Below are 27,274 nucleotides of genomic sequence, written 5' to 3'. Positions count from 1 at the left end.
GGCATTTCAATTAACTCACTGTCGACATGCAAGTTTAAAATTATACACATGGAAACATGGCTGTGTTTATGGATTCGAATATTAGCTACACAACCGATAAAAAACGACTTCAGAATGTTATTGCAACAGCAGCGCACCGTAACTATGTTTGATCCTTTTCACATTTGCATAACTGTTTAACTAGCACAAACCTTTATGCATAAAGAAGACCATGGCTGCCTGGATAACGTTATGTTAGCTAGCAGCTCACCGTAACTAGCTATGTTTTTATCTTCTCATTTGCAAAACTGTTAAGCTAACACTAACTTCAGATTCGTCTTTGCTAACGTCTACGCGCTAGTTCATCGCTTGAGGCAACCCACCATGTCGTCGTACGATGGACCAGAACTAGCTGAAAGATGTCTTGATTGATTTGCTAATCAAGTACTGTAACGTTTTCATGTTTCAGTTGGATACTCCACAGTTGCCATCAATTATGTGGTTAATTTGCAACAAAAGAAACAAGTAGGCTCGGTGTTCCCTGTTTTATAACTCGCCAAGTCAAGAGAGCTGTCCTCCCCTTTGTTAATAACATTTGTTTGCTTATGTTTACAGGGAATTGGCCAACCAAAATGCGTCTCAGAGCTGTATGATACATTTCCCGTAGTGCAGGTAATGTGGAGTAATGTTGATGTATAAGGTAATACTTTTTCATGGTGATAACTATCACATTTCTCCATGCAGTGGGATAATAACTAAATATATATATATATATTCTTGCACTGGGTAAATCCAGAACAATCAAGGTTTTAAACCGATGGACAGTTGTGGCCTCAGACCCATCACACTTTGTGAGTCCAATATACACTGTATAAAACATTAGGAACACCTTTTGTAATATTGAGTTGACCTCTTTTGCCCATAGAACAGCCTCAATTAGTCAGAGCATGGACTCTACACAAGGTGTCAAGCGTTCCACAGGAATGATGGCCAATGTTGACTCCAATTCTTCCCACAGTTGTCAAATTGGCTGGATTTGGGTGGTGAACCATTTTTGATACACACGGGAAACTGTTGTGTGAAACCCAGAATCATTTCAATTCTTGACACTCAAACCGGTGTGTCTGACACCTAACGTAAACTCACCCCATTCCGTATAAATGTGTGCAACCACGACATTCAAAAGAGGCTGCAAAGAAAACTAATGGGACTGTAGCGACTGTGTTGACTTAAATCTGGGGTGTGAACTACGTTTCTATTTAAGCGTTGATCGACATGGTTATGGCTCTATAGTATTGGAGAAAAGTTGAGAACTGACCTTCTGTTACATCGCAAAGCAACTATTTCTGTCTTACAATCTCTCCACCAGGTGTAGCAGTTCTTTCATCGTTTAAAAACAAGAAATGGACAGTGATGGAGGTAAGGGGGATACCTTGTCATTTTTTGCGTCGTCACTGTAAGCGATCATTACTCTCAAAAGACAATGTTTACTTCTGAAGATCACTTTAGCACCGCCCTAAAAACCCGATTCAAATTCGACACAGACCTTCAAATAGGTATGTAATGACACATTATATAAACTCTTTATAGTGTTTTATTTACATTTTAGAGGCAATAAGGTGATAAATTGGACAGATCGAGTGAAAGGCTGTTTCCCCACAGGTGATCTCTCCTTCTCACTATCACGCATTAGTTTCGCTTCCCCACCCGCCATTTTTAAAAAGACCCGACGGCGCTCATTGCCTTCTTGAATTATGCAGAAACGGGCAGCGTGAAGGTCATGTAATTTATTTTGTTGGAAAGGGGAGAAATTGTGCTTTACTATGGTATTAACATTACAATTGATCTGGAAGTATTATGTTTTTGGGGAGCTAAAATAAGGTCAATTGTACGGACCAAGGCGATGTACAAAAGTGAGTGAGTTTACGTTACTACTATACCCCATTCAAAGGCACTTAAATATTTTCTTGCCCATACACCCTCTGAATGGCACACATAGAATCCATGTCTCAAGGCTTAAAAATCCTTTTTGACCTGTTTCCTCCCATCTACACCAATTTTAAGTGGATTAACAAGTGACATTGATAAGGGATCATGTCTTTCAGCTGGTCAGTCTGTCATGGAATGAGCAAGTGTTCCTAAGGTTTTGTATAGTCTGTGTGCAGTAGAAGTTTAAACATTTGCTGTATTCATATTGCATGATTCTTCAAATAACATCTGTCCCTTACCAGAGACCAACTGCAGAGTACAAAGCCTATGACTTAGTGGCTGTCTATCCTAAAACAAAGAAGTTGTTTCATGTAAGTATATTTTTCAGCATCATTATCCACTACTGACAATGTATGTTAGGATGACCTTCTGCTCATTTTGGTGTTCTGCTTGTTTCAATAGGCAGCTTGCATGACATTCGATGTTGACATCATCTGTGTAGCAGTGACAGAAAAACAACCCTTCTCCAGTAAATGTGCTATGTATGTATACAGTTCCTTGCAAAAGTATTCACACCCCTTGGTTTTCTTCACATTTTATTGAAGCGGGATTAAAATTGATGTTTTTTTTTGTCAGCAATCTCCACACAAAGTACTGTCAGTGGAATTATTTTTATTTTTTTAGATAAAAATTCATAACTACAATATAGTCATTGCATCAGTATTCATCACCTTTGTTTTGGCTAGGCTAAATTAGTTCAGGAATAAGAATTTGGCTTAAAAAAAACACATTAAGTTACATGGACTGTGTCAAATAATAGGGGTTGACATGATTTTTGAATGACTAACCCTTCCTCTGTCCCCCATAAATACATCCGTAATATCCCTCAGTCAAGTATTGAATTTCAAGCACAGATTCAACTACAAAGACCAGGAAGCTTTTCAAAAGCCTCATGAAGAAGGGCACTAAGGTTATATTGCAAAGGAATACACTTTTTGGCCTGAATGCAAGGCCTTACATTTGGGGAAAATCCAACACATCACTGAGTAACTGCCTTATTTTCAAGCATGGTGGTGGCTGCATCATGGTATGGGTATGCATGACATTGGCAACTATTGGGGAGTTTTTCTAGGATAAAAAGTAACAGGGTGGCGTTAAGGACATGCAAAATCCTAGAGGAAAACCTGGTTCAGTCTACTTTATACCAGAGACTGGGAGTTGAATTCACCTTTCAGCAGAACTATAACTTACAACACAAGGCCAAATAATGTTCCTGACTGGCCAAGTTACAGTTTTGACTTATCTGCTTGAAAATCTATGGCGAGACATTTAAAATGGCTGTGTAGCCATGATCCCTAACATCTTGACAGAGCTTGAAGAATTCTGAAAAGAATAATGGACAAATATTGCACAGTCCAGGTGTGAAAAGTTCTTATAGACTTACCCAAGAAGACAGCTGTAATCGATGCCAAAAGTGTTTCTAACATGTATGGACTCAGAGGAGCTGAATACTTATGCAACAACCTATATTTTAGTTATATCATATACTAAATATAACTTCTTCCACTTTGACAGAGTATTTTGTATATCCAAGGCATCTGAATAGTTTTGCAAGGCACTTGTCAGTATTTGAATTAACAACTTATTTGGTGACTCACTTGCGTCTTATTTCTTTTGGTTGGAGTGGATACCTTTTTTTTATATACAGTAAAAGTGATGTAACTTATTCTTGTTGAAAGAGGTGTGTTCTTTGAAATAAGTTACGCACCTGCAATCCGAGACTCCACCTTGAGAAGGTACACCATCGCAAATTCCATCAGTCTCGTGGAGATGTGCAAAGGAAAGGTAAACAAATACACCCATCGCGGTTCATTGTTCACCTGTTAATCCACCTGCCATTTTCAAACGGTGTGTGTAACCACAATGTTTTCTTTCAATTAGAATGTAACTGTCACGAGCGGGGCAGAAAAGGTACGATAGAAATGAGATATTGTCTTACCCTCTTAGATGACAATCACATGAACCTTGAGCACGTTAACATCATCCTGAAATGAACTTTACTAATGTAAATGTGTTTTGTGTCCCTCCTCCTCCTTGTTCAGTCCCTTGAGTTGAGGGGACCCTACAACATTGGCAACTTGTATCCTTACATTACCTTCTACAGTACTTGATGTAGGCTACTAGAATAGAGTGCAGACTTATGCAGGTGTGATGAGGCCAAACTGTGTCTGTGCGGTTGTCCTGAATGAGGTCCAGAGGCCTACTTTTTGGCCTGTCCGAAGGAGATGTCAAATCTGCAATCTCCACCAACTGTCGTGTTGTCCACTTACATGGAGGTGAATAGGCTGCTGTTTATTGATCGATCAATTCAATACATTGGGTCAAATCACAAATGTTATCTTCACTTGGGCTACTCACTGTCCCGTTTAACCATCTATATGGAATGTTATTTTTTAACAGTCATTGAACTATATTTACTACATAATGATCAGTCTCAAAGCAGAATTTGTGGCACAAGGGAAACAATTCATGTACTGTTGTCATTCCAGAAACAAGAAAGACTGCCTTGGGTATTGTACACACTATGAAGAAAGAGCAGCCATTGAGAGACAGCCTCAGAGGGCTAAGACTGAGACTGCATAGTAGAAAGTAAAATACTTTCGGATGAATAGAGAATGTGTTTATGTAAATGCCCTTTTATGAATATCTTTGTTAATGTGACTGTTTTCTAATGGTCAGTGGTTATATAGTTTGTCATGGATTAGCAACTATGATGATGCTTGTTCCTTTTAGACAAAGGAATCAAATTCAGATAGCAAAGGCAATGCTGTCTATTTAATACATTTACAGGTAAACATGTAGTGGAAACATTGCAGTTACTTCAGGAAGTGTATTAATACTACACAAGCATTTTCAAATCCTGTATTCTCACTGACTACCACAAAACCAGGTTGAAGCCACAGGCTTGCTTTCTGCAGAAGAGTAATGTTTTGTGACTATCTTTTTATATTAAAGAGAAATTAAGAATGTATCAATTGTCATTTCTTTCTAAAAATGTGACTCTATACTATAGTCATGCTGATATCATAAGGCAAGTCACATTTGAACTCCCCCCCCCCCTCACAGTTCATTTGTCAACCTTTATCATTTCAGACTTCCAATAAGCTGCCTATAAAGAAACAAACATCCCTGGGAGCAAATGCAGTTAGCTCAAAGGTCCAGACCAAACCTCTGCTAGTTCGCATAAATTGACTCCGGTCCTTGAATTCAGCCTAGCGTAAATGAAACCAAAGATGATCTATTGACAAGACAGTCGCGTGACGGGCTTATCTCACGTGGACAGATTTTGGGCTGAGTAAATCCTCTCCCTTCGCCTCTTCATCTATGATGAAACCTTGGGAGGCTGTATGTCTTTAATCAACAGATAAATAATCACTTTGACAACTACTTTGCACAAAGGAACTGGGCTATTGTTCGCTGTTATCTACTCATTCCGAGTGAGTTCCGACCTGTATAAAATGCAATTTAATTGAACAGGACTTTACTTGACAGGAGTTTTTGCATCATCCTTGAAGTTGCTGAGAATCGATTTAGCCCCACTCTGCCACTCCAGAGCGCTATCCAATGCTGACTTTCCCACCTGTGTTGGAGAAAAACAAAGATGTATTTATTATCTCAATAGTAGTGAGTGGTATCTTACAGCAATAACTTTGGACTGGTGTTTACTTGTGATTTGATATTGGGTGTATTTCTTCTGATCTCAGATTAAATCTTACTCATCACCACAAGATGGCACCGTGTTCATGGATAAATCCTGTCACCTTTTGCTATCACTAGTATGATTCTCTGACTACATGATGCATGTAAGTTAGTAAAATACTTACACAATTCTTGAGTTTTGGATTGGCTCCATGAAGCAGGAGTAGTTGGATGATTTTGAATCTGTTCAGTCTCACTGCGTCGTGCATGGGAGTGTCTCCTTCCTGTGTAAAATAAATAAATAAACAAAACCATAGTTAAAGACCCATTACATTGGTGTTTCATACTTAGTTAAGCAATAAGGCCTGGGGAGGTGTGGTATATTACCGATATACCACAGCTCAGGGATGTTCTTATGTACAACACAGAGTGCCTGGATACAGCCCTTACCTGTGGTATATTGGCAATATACCACAAACCCCCAAGGTGCCTTATTGCTATTATAAACTTGTTACCAATGTAATTAGAACAGTACACATTTTTTTGTGTCATACCCATGGTATACGGTCAGCTATACCACAGCTGTCAGCCAATCATCATTCATGGCTTGAACCACCCAGTTTAAAATTCTGATTAGATTCTAAGGTATATATATCGGAGCAAATGAATTCCCACGCTGAATGAGAATAACTCACCCTGTCTTTGGCATTGACGTCAGCTCCACAGTGGACTAGTTGTTCAGCACATTCATAGTGACCGGTTCTCACTGCAACATGAAGGGGAGTGCTGCGGAGCTAATGAATGAACAAAGAAACATTTACAGATGTAAGATCTTCATTTGATCACCCTGTTGCAGGATAACTTTCCTGCAATCTTGGAAATGTCAAACTTTTGTAGTGTGTTTAAGGTTTAGAGCCTTCTGAAGTTTCTATTTTCCACTTTGACATTTCAGACTTCATTTTCACTTCTGGAAAATGTATCAACCCCTACAAAAATGTAAATGAATTATAATCCACATTATTTCCCAGCTGTAACAAACTGGCTCAAATTAAGATCTGTAAGGATAAATCACATTGAACCTAATCTCAGTTCCGGGTTTGTCATGAGAGATTACATTGGCCCTGATGCATTTAGTCATATTTGTGCATGTTCTGACCCACAGTGGCATGATAGCTTTGTGTTCTGTAGTCTTACCTTATCCCTGGCAGAGAAGCTGCCGTCTTTGTTGAGCAGTAGTTCTAACACAGACGTGCTTCCTCCTCGGCAGGCAGAGTGGACAGCAGTAGCATCCAGCTAAATGAAGGCAACCAATGGGATTCTACATTGTACAAAAATCCACCTTGTTTTTCTCTGTTCCTTTCTCTCATCAACACCAACTGATTTTACAGTAAAGGATCAAAGACTGTGCAATATATTGCCAAGAGCTTGCCTCCCGTGGACCTGCAGTTATTTTTGAGCTTTTCCATTAAAGTACCTTGTCTTTGTACTCAATTGAAGCTCCAGCCTCCAGTAGCCTCTTCACAACATCCACGTGTCCCTGTGTGCAAGCTCTGTGCAGGCCTGTGCGTCTGAACTGTAAAGGCATAGGAAGGAGGACATTGCATTACAACATACATTACACACGATGACACAGCTGAGCTGACGTGCATTGGCAAACTTCAGCTTGGTCGGAGTTGTCTAATCACTCACATTGTCACAAGCGTTGATATCTCCTGATTTTTCCAGATACCTTTCGATCAATGGCAGTTTGTTCTCCTCGCAGGCCTTGAAGAAATCTTCCTCATTCACATAATAAGGCTGCAAGGAGAGATGGTGATTCAGCTGAATGTAGCCAGGGGCGGACTGTCAGAAATGCCAGATGGGCTAGTCCATTTTTAGCCCAGTGGGCCTGTCTGACTTGTTGGGGGGGGGGGGTTGACCAAAATAATAATAATTTCACTAATAATGGGTGCCTCAAGGAAAAAATGGTCCAGTGTGTTATAAATGCCAGGGCCAATTTCTGGTCCCTGTCCACCCCTGAACGTAGCAGTTACTTAGTAGTTATCAGTCTTCTTATGCTGGGTCAAATCTTATTAATTGCCTCTATTCTTAAATCTCAAATTCTTTATCAATTCAATTCAAGGGGCTTTATTGGCGTGAAGTAGATAATATACAAAAGTGAAATAAACAATAAAAATTAACAGCAAACATTACACTGACAGAAGTTCAGAAAGAATAAAGACATTACAAATATAATATTATGATTATATATAATGTTGTAACAATGTGCAAATGGTTAAAGTCATCCTACTCAGCTACTAGGCCTGTCTTACCACAGTCTCTGGTGGGGGTGGTGGCTTGCGAACTTGTACTCTTCTCGCTCTCTTTCTTGACTTCCTCAGTTGCAGAATATTCTGGAGGTCATCAATTGTCTCTAACCTCAGATGTCCAGATTTGTCTACCTGCAGAATCAAACATTTCAAGTAGAGATGCTATACATCTTGCCCTCCTATAAAGTTGCTTCGCAACTGGGGATTTAATACTTGGTACCATGATCTTTATGATTACTCTTTTTGTGCCAAAACTACTGCAGCAAATTCACAGGGTTGCCCAACCAAGATTCAAACCGCATCCTTATGTCTGTCAATTCAACACATAAACATACCTCATTAGGGCTGAACCTCTTAACAAGATCGCTGGCATTGCACTAAGGATGCTACGATAGTATTCGACTTACATTTAAATTCAAGGGGACATCCGTGTTAGCCAGGCTGTCCTTGTGAGAACGCAGGTCATCTTGTTTCTCCTGGTTAACTGATGTCTCGTATTCTCCCTCTGAATACTCCGCTTCTCCAGGCTCGCATTTTTTGGCGGTAACCTTGAATACAAAACACTGTATTAGGAATATGTGAGCAACTGAGACAATCCTGTGTCCTGTGACACCATGCCCATTGGCATCTGTGATAGAGGGAGTGAGTAGAATACACCCAACAGCAGGTGTAAGAAGGCTTTTCACAGAGAATTTCGGTCTTCATGTGATTATCGTTCTCAAACTGTTACTGTAGAAGTTAATATTCATCTCAGAGTTGTTGAGGTTGCAGCTCAGCGTCATGAACACAGTCCAACATCTGAAATCCTAATTGCAGACTCTAACCCTAAATTCTTTGCTACTGTGGTCATTCTGTGGATCACAATAAAAATCTAGTGGAACGAAAGCAGATAGCTTTCAAAAAATTGCCAGAGGAATTGTTACATACCACTCCACTGTCGGAGCTAGGAACACAAGCATTTCGCTACACCCACAATAACATCTGCTAAATATGTGTATGTGACGAATAAAATTTCATTTGAAAAAGACATAAAGACCCACTCTTTGAATACCCATCAGCTCAAATCCCCAGTCAATGGTCAGTGTCAACCGTGTTCTACGGTTGCAGGCCTCAGTTCAACGTCTTATATGTATTTGAAGCTGGCAAGCAATGAGATCATGTTCTAATCCGAGTGTCTCGCCTGGCTCCGCCACAGGGCAAGGTTTCCTGTCACGGCCCGGCTGGCACGTTTGGGAGAAGGAAGGGGTGAGCTGAGAAAGCCATGGGACTGAGTCTGATGCCTTTGGCTGCCATCGCCTCTATCAGTCAGTACCAGGAATGGAAGTGAAACCTGAATTGCGGAACCAACTCTATGACCACATGCCGCCATGCACGGTGACCAAAGGCTCCAGTCATGTAATGGCCTTCCACTCCCCCCTCAAACAGTAGTTCCCACCAAAAGCTGGCCCCGGGCCCAGTAGCCTCTGCCATATAGAACATACTGTAACTACAAGCCTCAGTTACGATACAGACAGGACAGGAAGGGATGACTTAGTAGGCTTACAGCATCCAAACATCTATTTATACAAATCAATGACTTGTGTTCTGTGTTCTACTACCCCGTGACATATTATGTACAGACTGACATGAGTAGTTGTTTGTTTCTCAGTGGGTCTACTGACTGACGGACGGACGGACTGCATTTTCTGTGTCGTTTTTATCGTATTGGATTTCTGTACCATTGCATTACTTACACTGGTCAATAAAATTATTACTACCTGAAACTCACAGGAGGTTGGTGGCACCTTAATTGGGGACAATGGGCTTGTGGTAATGACTGGAGTGGAATAGATGGAATGGTATCAAATAGATGATTTCCATGTGGTTGATACCATTCCATTTGCTCAGTTCCGGCCATTATTATGAGTCGTTCTCCCCTTAGCAGCCTCCTGCCCTTAAACTATTTTTATTGGAGCCGGTGATAAATCAAATTTTATTTGTCACATGCTCCGAATACAACCTTACCGTGAAATGCTTACTTACAAGCCCTTAACCAACATCGCAGATTTAAGAAAATAGAGTTAAGAAAATACTTACTAAATAAACTAAAGTAACACAAATATATAAGTAACACAATAAAATAACAACAACGAAGCTATATACAGGGGGTACCGGTACCGAGTCAATGTGAAGGGGGTACAGGTTAGTCGAGGTCATTTGTACATCTTTCTACTGAGTCACATGGATGGGCTACGTGTTTAACAGCTGTCGTTTTTTTACAAGCACACACTAATCTGTAGAGCTCAAAATGAACAAGTGAAACATAGCTCATTTTTAATGGTTACACCGGACTAATCCAGCCTGTCACAATTACCTTATTCCCATGTCCAATTGACAAATAGCACCATAAATGTTATCTTTAGCAATGTGGGTGGCGCAGTATTCAGGCATGCCTTAATTACACTAAGAGTATGTCTCAGTGACACAGAACATTAAGATGTAACCATTACATCTACATTTAAAATGTGTCTCTTGCCCTGACATAGAAGAGACTACTTTATTAGGACTTTGACGATGTCTGGAAAGACCATACCAGGGGCTAGCATGCCTCTTAAAGATCATATTCATTCTAAAGGACAAACAGCACTTCATCCTCTTTTTTTTAAATAGTTGCGATACCTGCTCCCAAAGATACTCTCAGTTTTCTTTCTTAAAACGTTGTGCAGTAGGCCTAATAGTTATTTCACTTTTCACTGAAGTGAGATTCCATGATTGGGAACATTTTAGAATCTCCACCTGTTCTTGTTTTGTATCTAAGTGCCTGTTTGATTCACATCGTTTGGAACTTGAATAGTCTATCCTGTTGATGTAATACCATGAACTGCACATGTGTTTACAGCGCAGTGGGTGGACATGGTTGCACCTCAATTGCTCTCTGATCAAGTGATCATTAATCCTACCATACATCACAATGAAAACTTTAAATATGTAACACAAACCAATGGGATTACTATTATAATAATAACTTCACAAATATTTGCGCAGTATTTGTAGTATAATTAAACAAGCGCGGATGAAAATAAAACTAGCCTGGTGAAACCAGCCTGATCTCGGAGTTCACCATTCAATTTGACCAGGCTAGAAAGAAAAACATAAGACCCACAAACACTGAAAGGCAAATATAAAAACATCCAAAAGCTTAAAGATCAACATTCAAGTAGTGCTATGGATATGATCAGTATACATATTTGATTACAGTAGATATTATAATCCATGTTTGTACCAAACCCCTCACAGCTACTGTTGAGAACCTTTACAGCAATGCTGGTTGATTTGACAGGCTGTAAAGCAACATTTTGTCATTGTATCATCAACCAACATTGCACATCATTATTGTCAAAGATTAAGTTGTTTGATTAAGTTGTTTAGAAAGTTTTTTGATTATATGAATACCGTATATATTTACATTTTCTGCAGTGGCAGGATCCATGGCCTCAAGTTGTCCCTGCAAGGGTCTCCCTCTACCTGCAAGTATAGTTTCTCAGTTCAGCCCTGTATTGACAGGTGAGGCGATATGATCTCTTGTGCCGTCAGATCAAAATCTTACTCCTGTGGGGAGGTTGGCCCTCTTGAAAACATTGCTTTACAGCCTGTCTGCTGCATCCAGCCAATCACATCCCACCCTCATCACTTACCCCTAATGCTGGAACGACCGGGAGATACGTCATTCCTGCTTACCTCCATCCTCATTTGGCAAGTTATGCTTTTTTTTGCATTTCTCATCTTTAATCTCCACTAAGTGTTTTTGTTTATTTTCTTTATTTAAAAAAAAACAGTGTCATACTTTCTTTTGTTACAGGAAAAAGTCACTCTTTGAAAATGTTTATTTGATGGTAGTTGAAGATGTAAACCGGGCAGGAGTGAGCTATCAACATAAATGGGTGACAGGACATCGACGTACATAAGGACTGAGATACAGTTTCAGAACAACATACAAGTGAACAAGATATTTTCATGTTGTCAAGTTGTAAAAGTGTTGTAAGTCATGAGCCACGGCATGAGTGGAATAACAAGCAAGCAGAACAGAAACAAAACCCTTGACCCGAAAGCCTAAAAAATAAAAATAAAAATATTAAACCTATTTATGCAGGATAGTTTGTTAGGTATCTTGCTCAGAGACTGCAACAAACAGAGTAAAGTGGTAAAAAAGTTTTTAAAAAGTTAGCAATTTTATGAATTATTTAATTAATTATTTGGTTGTTTGGTTTGGTTGTTTTTAAATCAATAAAGACTGTGCTCTGTTTTCCAGTTTAAACACGTACAGAATAGTGGTAATGGGATTTAGAATGACAGGGCTGGTTCCCCAGACTCAGATGAAGTCTACTCGACATGGACTAAAAAGCACTTTAAATATAAAAACTCCATTGAAAAAGGTTTTAGTCCAGAAGTAGGTTTTCAGACATGAAAAGTCTGTCCAATAAATATTACGTTATCATGAGGTAATGTTCTTTAAACTCTAGCTGAAGTGGCAATCCTATCTCTGGCATGGTTGGCATACTTTTTGGATAGGGAATGTTAAATAGGACAATAAAACTATAAATAATATGGCAGACATAAAAAGACCACCAGCACAGGGATCAGGGGTGAAGTTCTGCCTCCTTGACCATCTTTCCTCCCCTCAGAGTGTCACGTGGATTCTTGTAAAACTAAATCTGTAATGCAACACAGCTGAAGGGCCAGTCTCTTTGCATATCAATACCTCTCATTCCTTGACCCTTTAACTGGTTATACCATCTGCTCTGTGCCTTTAGAGAGGGCCAGGTATGTCAGATCACCCACCACCCACCTTGACATAAAACAGAGTTTGTTCCGTGCTATCTTCATCAAATTTCAGGGACGGTTGAATAAGTAGGATGGATTGCACATCTTAGAATTCAAAACAATGCTTGAGGAAAGCACTGAGATTCAGTTTTGTTTGATCTGAGGCACAGCACACATTTTAAATTACTCTGGAGTCTGGACATGTGAATGTGGTTTGATGATGCCATGGAGTTGTGTTGTATGTTATGTGTAACTTAAGAAATGCATGTTGTTTTAATGGCGCCGGAGAGGTTGGCTGCCATTTTATTGGCTCTTAACCAACCACGCTATTTTGTTTGTTTTTTCAAATTGTTTGTAATTTGCTTTGTACATAATGTTGCTGCTACCGTCTCGTATGACCGAAAATAGCTTTTGAACATCAGAACAGCGATTACTCACCTTAAATTCAACAAATAATTTAATGAAAGGGATGTATTCCAGACACCGAAACAGGCCCTCATCCCGGTCATTTGCAGGAGAAAGAGAAGGAAGAGGTATCGCGGAAGGAGATTGAGGTGCCTTGCTGAGGATCCACCGACAAGTGGCTAATCTGCCTTTGCCATCGGTCCTATTGGCCAACGTACAATCGCTGGATAATAAATTGGACAAACTAAAAGCATGTATATCCCACCAATGGGACATTAAAAACTATAATATCTTATGTTTCACCAAGTCGTGGCTGAACGACGACATGAATAACATTCAGCTGGTGGGTTATACACTGTATCTGCAGGATAGAACAGCAGCCTTTGGTACGACAATGGGTGACGGTCTATGTATATTTGTAAACAACAGCTGGTGCACAATATCTAAGGAAGTCTCAAGGTTTTGCTCGCCTGTGGTAGAGTATCTCATGATAAACTGTAGACCACACTATCTACCTAGAGAGTTTTCATCTGTATTGTTTGTATTTGTCTACATACCACCACAGACCGATGCTGGCACTAAGACCACACTCAATGAGCTGTATACCAACATAAGCAAACAGGAAAACGCTCATTCAGAGGCGGTGCTCCTAGTGGCCGGGGACTATAATGCAGGGAAACTTAAATCAATTTGACCTCATTTCTACCAGCATGTTAAATGTGCAACCAGAAGGAAAAAAACGGTAGACCACCTTTACTCCATACACAGTGACACGAGCCTACTAGACGAGCTAAATAACTTATATTCTTGCTTCGAGGCAAGTAACACTGAAACATGCATGAAAGCATCAGCTGTTCTGGATGACTGTGTGATCACGCTCTCCGCAGCTGATGTGAGTGAGACCTTTAAACAGTTCAACATTGACAAGGCCTCAGGACCAGACGGATTACCAGGATGTGTACTCCAAGCATGCGCTGACCAACTGGAAAGTGTCTTCACTGACATTTTCAGCCTCTCTCTGTCTGAGTCTGTAATACCAACATATTTCAAGCAGACCACCATAGTCCCTGTGCCCAAGAACACTAAGGTAACCTGCCTTTTAAGATGACGCCGAAGAGGATGGCTGACCTTTTACATTACTGTTTTACATGTCCGTAACGAAATGTGCTATTTTGTGTGTTTTTTGCGTTGTTTGTAACTTATTCATTTATTTTGTACATAATGTTGCTGCTACCGTCTCTTATGACTGAAAATAACTTCTGGACATCAGAACTAGGATTACTCACCACGCACTGGAAGAAGCTTTTTCCTTTAAGAGTCCGACAAGAAAGATATACTGCTCTCACCGGGAACAGGCCCGGATCCACGTCATTTGCGTGAAGAAAAGACAGAGTAAAAGAGGACACAGATCGGGCTGCCTTTGAGAATCCGTAGGTGAGCAAGTAAACTCCCATTGCCATCAATTCTACTTGCTAACATGCAATCATTGGAAAATAAAACTGATGACCTACGATTACGATTATCCTACCAAAGGGACATTAAGAACTGTAATATCTTATGTTTCACCGAGTCGTGGCTGAATGACGACACAGATAATATAGAGCTGGAGGGATTTTCAATGCACAGGCAGAACAGAGAAGCTACGTCTGGTAAGACGAGGGGTGGGGGTGTGTGTCTTTTTGTCAATAACAGCTGGTGCGCGATGTAATATTAGATATCGATATGATAAGCACCACACTATCTACCCAGAGAGTTCTCATCTATTTTATTTGTAGCCGTCTATTTACCACCACATACCGATGCTGGAACTAAGACTGCACTCAATCAACTCTATAAGGCCATAAGAAAACATGAAAATACTGACCCAGAAGCGGTGCTCCTAGTGGTCGGGGACATGAATGCAGGCAAACTTAAATCACTTTTACCACATTTTTACCAGGATGTCACATGTGCAACCAGAAGGAAAAAACTCTAGACCACCTTTACTCAACACAGAGATGCATACAAAGCTCTCCCCCGCCCTCCATTTAGCAAATATGACCATTATTATATCCTCCTGATTCCTGCTTACAAGCAAAAACTAAAGCAGGAAGTACCAGTGACTCGTTCAATACGGAAGTGGTCAGATGACACGGATGCTACGCTAAAGGACTGTTTGCGAGCACAGACTGGAATATGTTCTGGGATTCATCCAATGGCATTGAGAAGTATACCACCTCAGTCATCGGCCTCATCAATAAGTGCATTGACGACGTCGTCCCCACAGTGAGCTTAAGTACATAACCCAACCAGAAGCCATGGATTACAGGCAACATCCGCATTGAGATAAAGGCTAGAGCTGCTGCTTTCAAGGAGCGGGACACTAATCCGGCCTATAAGAAATCCCACTGTGCCCTCGGACGAACCATCAAACAAGCAAAGCATCAATACAAGATTTAGATTGAATACTACTACACCGGCTCTGAAGCTCGTCGGATGTGGCAGGGTTGATAACTATTACAGACTTCAAACGTATACCCAGACGTGAGCTGCCCAGTGACGCGAGCCTACCAGATGAGCTAAATGCCTTTTATACTCGCTTTGAGGCAAGCAACACTGAAGCATACACGAGAGCACCAGCTGTTCTGAATGACTGTGTGATAACGCTCTTAGTAGCCGATGTGAGCAAGACCTTTAAACAGGTCAACATTCACAAAGCCGTAGGGATTTAAGTACACATGGATTACCAGGATGTGTACTCAAAGCATGTGCAGACCAACTGGCATGTGTCTTCACTGACATTTTCAATCTCTCCCTGACTGAGTCTGTAATACCTACATGTTTCAATCAGACCACCATAGTCCCTGTGCCCAAGGAAGCGAAGGTAACCTGCCTAAATGATTACAGACCCTTTGAAAGGCTGGTCATGGCTCTCATCAACAGCATCCTCCTGGATACCCTAGACCCACTCCAATTTGCATACTGCCCCAACAGATCAACAGCTGATGCAATCTCAATCGCACTCCACACTGCCCTTTCCCACCTGGACAAAAGGAACACCTATGTGAGAATGCTGTTCATTGACTAGAGCTCAGCGTCCAACACCATAGTGCTCACGAAGCTCATCACTAAGCTAAGGAACCTGGGACTAAACACCTCCCTCTGGATCCTGGACTTCCTGATGGGCCGCCCCCCAGGTGGTGAGGGTAGGTAGCAACACGTCTGCCACGCTGATCCTCAACACTGGGGCCCCTCAGGGGTGTGTACTTAGTTCCCTTCTGTACTCCCTGTTCACCCACGACTGCGGGGCCAAGCATGACTCCAACACCATCATTAAGTTTGCTGACAACACAACTGTGGTAGACCTGATCACCGACAAAGATGAGACAGCCTATAGGGAGGAGGTCAGAGTACTGGCAGTGTGGTGCCAGGACAACAACCTCTCCCTCAATGTGAACAAGACAAAGGAGATGATCATGGACTACAGGAAAAGGTGGGCCAAACAGACCCCCATTAACATCAGCGGGGCTGTAGTGGAACAGGTCGAGAATTTCAAGTTCCTTGGTGTCCATATCACCAACGAACTATCATGGTCTAAACACACCAAGACAGTCGTGAAGATGGTACGACAAAACCTATTCCCCCTCAGGAAACTGAAAATATTTGTCATGGGTTCTCAGATCCTCAAAAGGTTCTACAGCTGCACCATCGAGAGCATCCTGGCGGGTTGCATCACTGCCTGGTATGGCAACGGCTCGGCCTCCGACCGCAAGGCACACATTGACTCTGTACCGGTACCCCCTGTATATAGCCTCGTTATTGTTATTTTATTGCTGCTGTTTAATTATTTCTTAATTTTTGAAAAAGAAAAGTGTGGGGGTATTTTTCTTAAAACTGCATTTTTGGTTAAGGGCTAAGTGCTTGTAAGTAAGCATTTACATTTACATTTAAGTCATTTGGCAGACGCTCTTATCCATTTCACTGTAAGGTCTACACCTGTTGTATTTGGTGCATGTGACAAATTTGATTTGATTTGTGTGTAACTTAAGGCATGCATTGTGTCAACGAGAGTGGGTGAGAATCATGTGACCCTAGACTGCTGCTGCGCTGTGTAAAGACAGCAACACACAGAGGATATATGCAGAACATCCTGTGTGTGTGTGTGTGTGTGTGTGTGTGTGTGTGTGTGTGTGTGTGTGTGTGTGTGTGTGTGTGTGTGTGTGTGTGTGTGTGTGTGTGTGTGTGTGTGTGTGTGTGTGTGTGTGTGTGTGTGTGTGTGTGTGTGTGTGTGTGTGTGTGTGTGTAAAATAGAGGGTTATGCATGCAATACTGAAGAAGCAGCAGGTGATGCCTGTCAAATGTGATGGAAAGACTCGCACTCTTGTCAAATATTGATACATCACATGGGGATGGGGTTAGAGGGTAAGTGTGGACAGTAATATATGTGTCAAAAACAGAGGTGTAGTCACATGAGATTGAAAATCATTTTGGTGATATAAGGTAAAACAGGACCAGCCACAACTAATTGTCACTCAGTAATTTAAAGAAAATAACAAATGTGCATATTATGTAATTTACTGTTTGACATGTTCTTACCATAAAAACACCATTCGCCTCCTCAAACTCTCCCTCCTCATCATCAAACAGGGACAGGGTGTCCCAGAGGGCAGGCAGCTTAATCACAGAAATGTCGGATCCGAGATAAAAAGGACACATAACTCGTTAAAATTAAGATTGTTGTTAGGAATCCTGGGAGGGAGACATTTTCCAGGTGGCCATTTGGTATTTGGTTGGTGGGGAAAAAAACAATGGGAAAAAACATTGTCAATGCAGCCAGCCAATTACCTTGCAAAAATACAAAGCCTCACAAGTGTGGTTGATCTCTCTGTGGCCAACGTGGTGTTGCATACAATCTAATGATCATGGACTATCTTCCTATGTGAAGCTTTCATAATATACCCTAACAGAATGCAGATGTTTATGTGTGTCAACTTACATGAAATGGTAACTAAACAAGCAGGCCAGACGTGCTGAATGTGCAATGGACAGGAATGTGAGGCAATCTACTGGGCATACCATGTCATTCCAACGTGGAAAAGTGGGTCATATTTGGTTGAGACGTTGATCAATGAGTTTTCAACCTTTATTCACCCACTCAAAAAGACAGGCAGACGTTTGTTGAATTCCCATTGTGTTATCACTATGCTTTCCACCATCCAAAAGCACAACCAAATTCCTACAGAAAAAACGATGTAAGATTTTTGGTTTAGTTGAATTCTAAATGTTTTATCAGTTCGCTATCATCCATTTAAAAGCACAACAAAGTTCAAATGGGAATACAATGTCAGATATTTTGTATGTATACGACAATAGAGCATGTTATCACTGTGCGCCATCTAATAGCACAACCAAATGACCTGGATTATAGCTGAGATTACATTAAAAGTACATTGCGCAAATGATTAATTCTGTACGAGATTCTGCACAGATTATTATACTGTGGCAATATTGTATCTCCACAGACCTGCAACCTTTGCATGATGTCTTGAATATGCACGTTTTTTATGATTACATAAGAAGACATTTATAGTTAGTTACCTCAAAATGTCTACTTTTTAATCATAATTGATATGTTGGGTTCATGTCTCCATCTCAACCAAAAATCTAAGTTAAAGAATAGGACTAAATCAAATCAAACTTTATTGAAAGTGCATTTAATGTTTGATTTGATTTAGGTCTATTCTTTAACTTGGAATTAAAGCCAGACTAAGTAAGTGGCACAGATGGAACTATCTGAACAGAAAATATACAGTTGGAAGTCGGCAGTGGCGGTTCTGGGGGGGCAGTGCCCCTGTGACAACAATTTTGGACCGCCTTGTGGCCCCCTTAAATGTGGAGTATGAAATAATTTTTACATTACACATTTTTGCTATCGTTCTTTTTTTACATCGGTTATTAGACAGTGGCAACGATGATGATTATGAACATGGTCTTTTGCCTGCTAATGCCTGCAATGCAGTGAAGAAAACAATGACAACAATGACATTAATGTAACTGGCCCCTCTAACAGTACAACTGGCCCCAGCTTGCCCCCCCCAATTGAAATGGTCTTGAACCGCCACTGGAAGTCGGAAGTTTACATACACCTTAGCCAAATACATGTAAACTCAGTTTTTCACAATTCCTGACATTTAATCCTATCCTTCCCTGTCTTAGGTCAGTTAGGATTACCACTTTATTTTAAGACAGTGAAATGTCAGAAAAATAGTAGAGAGAATGATTTATTTCAGCATGTATTTCTTTCATCACATTCCCAGTGGGTCAAAAGTTTACATACACTCAATTAGTATTTGGTAGCATTGCCTTTAAATTGTTTAACTTAGGTCAAACATTTCGGGTAGCCTTCGACAAGCTTCCCACAATAAGTTGGGTGAATTTTGGCCCATTCCTCCTGACAGGGCTGGTGTTACTGAGTCAGGTTTGTAGGCCTCCTTGCTCACACACGCTTTTTCAGTTCTGTCACACATTTTCTATAGGATTGAGGTCAGGGCTTTGTGATGGCCACTCCAATACCTTGACTTTGTTGTCCTTCAGCTATTTTGTCACAACTTTGGAAGTATGCTTGGGGTCATTGTCCATTTGGAAGACCCATTTGCGAACAAGCTTTAACTTCCTGACTGATGTCTTGAGATGTTGCTTCAATATATCCATATAATTATCTTTCCTCGTGATGACATCTATTTTGTGAAGTGCCCCAGTCCCTCATGCAGCAAATCACCCCCACAACATGATGCTGCCACCCCCGTGCTTCGCGGTTCTTCGGCTTGCATGCCTCCCCCTTTTTCCTCCAAACATAACGATGGTCATTATGGCCAAACAGTTCTATTTTTGTTTCATCAGACCAGAGGACATTTCTCCAAAAAGTACGATCTTTGTCACCATGTGCAGTTGCAAACCGTAGTCTGGCTTTTTTATGGCGGTTTTGGAGCAGTGGCTTCTTCCTTGCTGAGCGGACTTTCAGGTTATGTCGATATAGGACTCATTTTACTGTGGATATAGATACTTTTGTATCTGTTTCCTCCAGCATCTTCACAAGGTCCTTTGCTGTTGTTCTGGGTTTGATTTGCACTTTTCGCACCAAAGTACGTTCATTTCTAGGAGACAGAACGCGTCTCCTTCCTGAGCGGTATGACAGCTGCGTGGTCCCTTGGTGTTTCTACTTGCGTACTATTGTTTGTACAGATGAACGTGGTACCTTCAGGCGTTTGGAAATTGGTCCCAAGGATGAACCAGACTTGTGGAGGTCTACAATTTATTTTCTGAGGTCTTGGCTGATTTCTTTTGATTTTCCCATGATGTCAAGTAAAGAGGCGCTGAGTTTGAAGGTAGGCTTTGAAATACATCCACAGGTACACCTCCAATTGACTCAAATTATGTCAATTAGCCTATCAGACGCTTCAAAAGTCATTACATAATTTTCTGGAATTTTCCAAGCTGTTTAAAGGCACAGTCAACTTAGTGTATATAATCTTTTGACCCACTGGAATTATGATACAGTGAATTATAAGTGAAATACTGTGTTTGTAAACAATTTTGGGAAAAATGACTTTTGTCATGCACTAGTAGGTGTCCTCACTGACTTGCCAAAACTAGAGTTTGTTCACAAGAAATGTGTGGAGTGGTTGAAAAACGAGTTTTAATGACTCCAACCTAAGTGTATGTAAACTTCTGACTTCAACTGTATTTACATTCTTAATTTATTTTCCTTTTTGCACCAAATAAACTCCTACATTCCTATCACAAACAACTTCGCTTCACATCCTTGGAAAATGACAGTTGAAGGTTCCTCTGAGTATAATGAACCTCCGTTAGCGATCGTTACCCACAGAGGACAACACTAGACATCTTCAGGGACCAGGCGAATGTATAAGGAATATATTTGTGTCAGATTCACTCCCACCCATTGATTGTAAGGCTCAGGCCTTTTTCTCTCCTTCAAATGAGCTACAGTGGTGACTTGAACTTGCTGCAGCCCTAATCAGTCTTGGGACCTGTCAATACCAAGTGGCTCAGAGTCCAAGTGAAGTCACTGATCCATCTGTATGATCAATACAGCATCAAGTACACTGAATAGTGTTGTGTAATGTATTTAAATCAATTTTGAATTCCCAAGTACATATGTATCATTGTTGTTTTAATCATGGACCAGCCCATCTGGCATTTGTCCAAAATGCCAGATATCCAGTCCACCCCTGGTAGACTAACATGTCAATAAAGTTTGCAGATGACACAACAGTGGTAGGCCTGATCACCGATGACGATGAGACAACCTATAGGGAGGTCAGAGACCTGGCAGTGTGGTGCCAGGACAACTACCTCTCTCAACATCAGTAAGACAAAAGAGCTGATTGTGGACTACAGGAAACGGAGAGCCCCTATTTACATTGACGGGGCTGTAGTGGAGTGGGTCGAGAGCTTCAAGTTCCTCGGTGTTCACATCTCTAAGGAATTACATGGGTCACACACAGACACACACACACACACACACACACACACACACACACACACACAGTCGTGAAGGATGCAGAGATTTGGCATGGACCCTCAGATCCTCAAAAAATTATATAGCTGCACCATTGAGAGCATCTTGATGTGCTGCATCTCCGCTTAGTATGGCAAAGGTTTGGCATCCGACCGCACTACCCACTTTAGAGGGTAGTACGTACAGCCCAGTAGATCACTGTGGCCGAGCACCTTGCCATCCAGGACCTCTAGAGGAAGGCTCTAAACATTGTCAAAGACTCCATCCACCCAAGTCATAGACTGTTGTCTCTGCTACCGCACAGCAAGCGGTACCGATGCTCCAAGTCTGGAACCAACAGGACCCTGAACAGGTTCTACCCCCAAGCCATAAGACTGCTCAATAGTTAGTTAACTAGTTAACCAAATAGCTACCCGCATTAACCTTTTTGCACACACTTTTTTTGACTCATCACATAAGCTGCTGCTACTGTTTACTATATGTCACTTCACTCTTAGTTAAACTGTATGTACATATCTACCTCAATAACCTTGTACCTCTGCACATCGACTCGGTACTGGTACCCCCGCGTACATAGCCAAGGTGTTGTTACTCATGTGTATTTAGAATTACTTTTATTATAAAAGGTGTTTTACTTTTCTATTATTTCACTATTGTATTTCTCTCTGCATTGTTGGGAAGGGCCTATAAGTAAGCATTTCACTGTTAGTCTACACCTGTTGTGTACAAAGCATGTGACAAATAACATTTGATTTGATTTAACACAGCCCTGGAAAGAATTGAGGGCATGTCCTGTCTAAGACTGACGTAAATGGCTGAAAGGTGGCTGACACATAAAGTTATTGATTGATACATACAATAATAAATTCCATAGGAATAAGAGTTACTCCTGAAATATAGCTAAATGTATGTTCATTGAGTTTCTATTTACATGTGTGTTGAATACCTGGATACAGTCCGGTCCTACTTCATAGCGGACTAAAGCTATGTAATAACATGCTAATAACAGGCTACTTATCACACCAACACTGTTTGAAGATATGAAGACAACTGGTTATGTAGGCTAAATTTGTTTTGATGTGTTGGTGAATAAGCTATTTGTTTAATTTTTTATAGGCTAGGTAGCTGAGGGCATAGGCTTTTATTTTAATATATATATATATTTACCTTTATTTAACTAGGCAAGTCAGTTAAGGACAAATTCTTATTTGCAATGACGGCCTACACCGGCCAAAACCGGACGATGCTGGGCCAATTGTGCGCCGCTCTATGGGACTCCCAATCGCAGCCGGATGTATTACAGCCTGGATTTGAACCAGTGACGCCTCTTGCACTGAGATGCAGTGCCTTAGACCGCTGCACCACTCTGAAGTAGCCACTCTAGGCTACATCAGATCCATAGGTCCACAGGTCCCTCAACCAATACCATACCAAATCAAATCAGAATCAAATCAAATTTTATTTGTCACATACACATGGTTAGCAGATGTTAATGTGAGTGTAGCGAAATGCTTGTGCTTCTAGTTCCGACAACGCAGTAATAACCAACGAGTAATCTAACCTAACAATTCCACAACTACTACCTTATACACACAAGTGTAAAGGGATAAAGAATATGCACATAAAGATATATGAATGAGTGATGGTACAGAACGGCATAGGCAAGATGCAGAAGATGGTATCGAGTACAGTATATACATATGAGATGAGTAATGTAGGGTATGTAAAGATAAAAGTGGCATAGTTTAAAGTGGCTGGTGATACATGTATTACATAAAGATGGCAAGATGCAGTATATAATATAGAGTACAGTATATACATATACATATGAGATGAGTAATGTAGGGTATGTAAACATTACATTAAGTGGCATTGTTTAAAGTGGCTTGTGATACATTTGTCCATCAATTTCCATCAATTTCCATTATTAAAGTGAGCTGGAGTTGAGTCAGTATGTTGGCAGCAGCCACTCAATGTTAGTGGTGGCTATTTAACAGTCTGCTGGCCTTGAGATAGAAGCTGTTTTACAGTCTCTCGGTCCCTGCTTTGATGCACCTGTACTGACCTCGCCTTCTGGATGATAGCGGGGTGAACAGGCAGTGGCTCGGGTGGTTGTTGTCGTTGATGATCTTTATGGCCTTCCTGTGACATCGGGTGGTGTAGGTGTCCTGGAGGGCAGGTAGCTTATCCCCGGTGATGCGTTGTGCAGACCTCACTACCCTCTGGAGAGCCTTACGGTTTTGGGCGGAGCAGTTGCCGTACCAGGTGATGATACAGCCCGACAAGATGCTCTTGATTGTGCATCTGTAGAAATTTGTGAGTGCTTTTGGTGACAAGCCAAATTTCCTCAGCCTCCTGAGGTTGAAGAGGCGCTGCTGCGCCTTCTTCACAACGCTGTCTGTGTGGGTGGACCAATTCAGTTTGTCCGTGATGTGTACTCCGAGGAACTTAAAACATATTACCCTCTCCACTACTGTCCAGTCGATGTGGATAGGGGGGTGCGCCCTCTGCTGTTTCCTGAAGTCCACAATCATCTCCTTTGTTTTGTTGACGTTGAGTGTGTGGTTATTTTCCTGACACAGCACTCCGAGGGCCCTCACCTCCTCCCTGTAGGCCGTCTCGTCGTTGTTGGTAATCAAGCCTACCACTGCAGTGTCGTCCGCAAACTTGATGATTGAGTTGGAGGTGTGCATGGACAAGCAGTCGTGGGTGAACAGGGAGTACAGGAGAGGGCTCAGAACGCACGCTTGTGGGGCCCCAGTGTTGAGGATCAGCGAGGTGGAGATGTTGTTACCTACCTTCACCACCTGGGGGCGGCCCGTCAGGAAGTCCAGTACCCAGTTGCACAGGGCGGGGACGAGACCCAGGGTCTCGAGCTTGATGACGAGTTTGGAGGGTACTATGGTGTTAAATGCTGAGCTGTAGTCGATGAACAGCATTCTTACATAGGTATTCCTCTTGTCCAGATGGGTTAGGGCAGTGTGCAGTGTGGTTGCATTGCGTCGTCTGTGGACCTATTGGGGCGGTAAGAAAATTAGAGTGGGTCTAGGGTGTCAGGTAGGGTGGAGGTGATATGGTCCTTGACTAGTCTCTCAAAGCACTTCATGATGACAGAAGTGAGTGCTATGGGGCGGTAGTCATTTAGCTCAGTTACCTTAGCTTTCTTAGGAACAGGAACAATGGTGACCCTCTTGAAGCATGTGGGAACAGCAGACTGGGATAAGGATTGATTGAATATGTCCGTAAACACACCAGCCAGCTGGTCTGCGCATGCTCTGAGGATGCGGCTGGTGATGCCGTCTGGGCCGGCAGCCTTGCGAGGATTAACACATTTAAATGTTTTACTCACGTCGGCTGCAGTGAAGGAGAGTCCACAGGTTTTGGTAGCGGGCCGTGTCAGTCGCACTGTATTGACCTCAAAGCGAGCAAAGAAGTTATTTAGTCTGTCTGGGAGCAAGACATCCTGGTCCGCGACAGGACTGGTTTTCTTTTTGTAATACGTGATTGACTGTAGACCCTGCCACATACCTCTTGTGTCTGAGCCGTTGAATTGCAACTCTACTTTGTCTCTATACTGACGCTTAGCTTGTTTGATTGCCTTGCGGAGGGAATAGCTACACTATTGTATTCGATCATGTTTCCGGTCACCTTGCCCAGGTTAAAAGCAGTGGTTTGCTCTTTCAGTTTTGCGCGAATGCTGCCATCAATCTATGGTTTCTGGTTTGGGAATGTTTTAATAGTTGCTGTGGGTACGACATCGCCAATGCACTTTCTAATGAACTTGCTCACCGAATCAGCGTATTTGTCAATGTTGTTGTTGGACGCAATGCGGAACATATCCCAACCCACCTGATTGAAGCAGTCTTGAAGCGTGGGATCAGATTGGTCTGACCAGCGTTGAACAGACCTGAGTGGGGGAGCTTCTTGTTTTAGTTTCTGTCTGTAGGTTGGAAGCAACAAAATGGAGTCGACATTTGATTGTGATGAATTCTAAGTCAGGTGAACAGAAGAACTTGAGTTCCTGTATGTTGTTGTGATCACATCTCGTTAATCATAAGGCATACCTCCCCGCACCTCTTCTTACCAGAAAGATGCTTGTTTCTGTCGGCGCGATGCGTGAAGAAACCAGCTGGCTGCACCGACTCCGATAGCGTCTCTCGAGTGAGACATGTTTCCGTGAAGCAAAGAACATTACAGTCTCTGATGTCTTTCTGGAATGCTACCCTTGCTCGGATTTCATCAACCTTGATGTCGAGAGACTGGACATTGGCGAGTAGTATCCTAGGGAGTGGTGCGCGATGTGCCCGTCTCCGGAGCCTGACCAGAAGACCTCTTCGTTTGCCCCTTTTACGGCGACGTTGTTTAGGTTCACCGGCTGGGATCCGATCCATTGTCCTGGGTGGTGGGCAAAACAGAGGAGCCGCTTCGGAAAGTTGTATTCCTGGTTGTAATGATGGTGAGTTGACGTTGCTCTTATATTCAGTAGTTCCTCCCGACTGTATGTAATGAAACCTAAGATTACCTGGGGTACCAATGTAAGAAATAACACGTAAAAAAAACTAAATACTGCATAGTTTCCTAGGAACGCGATGCGAGGCGGCCATCTGTGTCGGCGCCGGAAGTATCTCTCGGTTGATGCTCGGTTGATGAACCCAAGGCTGAAACTGGTTGAATTAACGTTGTTTAAACATAATTTGTCACCATACTGTGAAAAACACATTGGATTTGCAAAAAGTAACCAACAAAACTGTTGTTTTGATGGTGAAATGTATTATGTCATCATGGTAACCAATTTTCAACATAGACAAACCTTGTATAAAATATGTGGAATTTGTACCTTTGAAACAACTTAAGATCTTCAACGTTATATCCACTATCAGAAAAAAATACAACAGGCTGGACAGCACCTCCTACTGGAGAGTTGATCTATCTACAGCTATCCCTTTGGTCTCCCATCCAGGGTTTTAACCAAGCCCTGCTTTGATATTAGTCATTGACTACAACCAATTTGCTATTGTGAGAATGATTATTGAGGCATCTCTTAATAACTAAATAGACTCACTGTTGCTATCGAAGTCATTCCAAAGGGTAGGTTAAACAGAGCAAATGAAATGGGACCATACTTATAATATATCATCAATGAGACTATTTAGGCCTATATACTGTAGCATCATTTTGTGAAGTCATCAACATCTATTGTTTCTATTCAACCCAGGGTTCAACAAAAAATATACATAGGCCTATGGTTTCAAGGTTTGGTTGATTTCAAATGTAATCATCAAGTTAATAATTCATATGCTGAATTCACGTCTCCATCTCAACCAATAACCTAAGTCGATTTGATTTAGTCCTATTAAAGCCACAATACTGTATGTAACTTTTTGGGCAACCCGGCCAAATTCCCATAAAGATGTGTGTTATAGATCTGTCATTCTCATTGAAAGCAAGTCTAAGAAGCGGTACATCTGTTCTATGTGGACTATTTCTATGCTCCCCGTTCTTAAGTTTCGTTCTTGCATCTTTTACTTTTGTACACCAGCTTCAAACAGCTGAAATTACAATATTGTTGGTTATTGAAAATATATTCCACAGTGGTTAAATGGTAAAATGATTATCTACACTGTACTTGCTT

The 27,274-nt window shown here is 41.5% G+C and overlaps 1 protein-coding gene and 1 long non-coding RNA gene across 9 annotated transcripts; one reads left to right on the top strand and one right to left on the bottom strand.

The window, feature by feature from the left end:
• Window positions 1–23: 23 nt before the first annotated feature.
• Window positions 24–4,939, top strand: LOC135505124 (uncharacterized). 8 transcript variants are annotated; one of them, XR_010450228.1, is made up of 3 exons: window positions 24–138; window positions 595–651; window positions 1,349–4,939. It is a non-coding gene; the product is annotated as an uncharacterized LOC135505124 (long non-coding RNA). The 8 variants fall into 8 exon arrangements; XR_010450225.1 differs by adding an exon at window positions 449–504 and having other exon boundaries at window positions 595–4,939; XR_010450222.1 differs by having other exon boundaries at window positions 24–504.
• A 108-nt stretch (window positions 4,940–5,047) lies between these two features.
• LOC135503760 (ankyrin repeat domain-containing protein 1-like) lies at window positions 5,048–11,385 on the bottom strand. Its single transcript, XM_064921901.1, has 9 exons — window positions 11,362–11,385; window positions 8,324–8,464; window positions 7,920–8,048; window positions 7,297–7,404; window positions 7,082–7,180; window positions 6,802–6,900; window positions 6,303–6,401; window positions 5,793–5,891; window positions 5,048–5,548 (listed from the first exon to the last, which is right to left on the bottom strand). Exons 1-9 carry the CDS (start codon window positions 11,383–11,385, stop codon window positions 5,450–5,452), a joined length of 897 nt encoding a protein of 298 aa, XP_064777973.1. The 3' UTR covers window positions 5,048–5,449.
• Window positions 11,386–27,274: the final 15,889 nt, after the last annotated feature.

The sequence above is a fragment of the Oncorhynchus masou genome, chromosome 18 (genome assembly GCF_036934945.1).
Source record: "Oncorhynchus masou masou isolate Uvic2021 chromosome 18, UVic_Omas_1.1, whole genome shotgun sequence".
In the NCBI taxonomy this organism is placed as follows: Eukaryota; Metazoa; Chordata; class Actinopteri; order Salmoniformes; family Salmonidae; genus Oncorhynchus; species Oncorhynchus masou.
Note: the sequence above shows the minus strand (reverse complement) of the source record. Positions and strands in the feature narration are given on the sequence as shown.

Bases quoted from the DNA above. Each gene is read 5' to 3' on its own strand.
- LOC135503760 (XM_064921901.1), bottom strand. From the start codon at position 11,385: ATGGATCCTGCCACTGCAGAAAAT. The intron at 8,465-11,361 runs GTAAATATATAC...TTTGTATTCAAG, and splicing joins ATCCTGCCACTGCAGAAAAT to GTTACCGCCAAAAAATGCGA. The intron at 7,181-7,296 runs GTGAGTGATTAG...ATGCCTTTACAG, and splicing joins ATATCAACGCTTGTGACAAT to TTCAGACGCACAGGCCTGCA.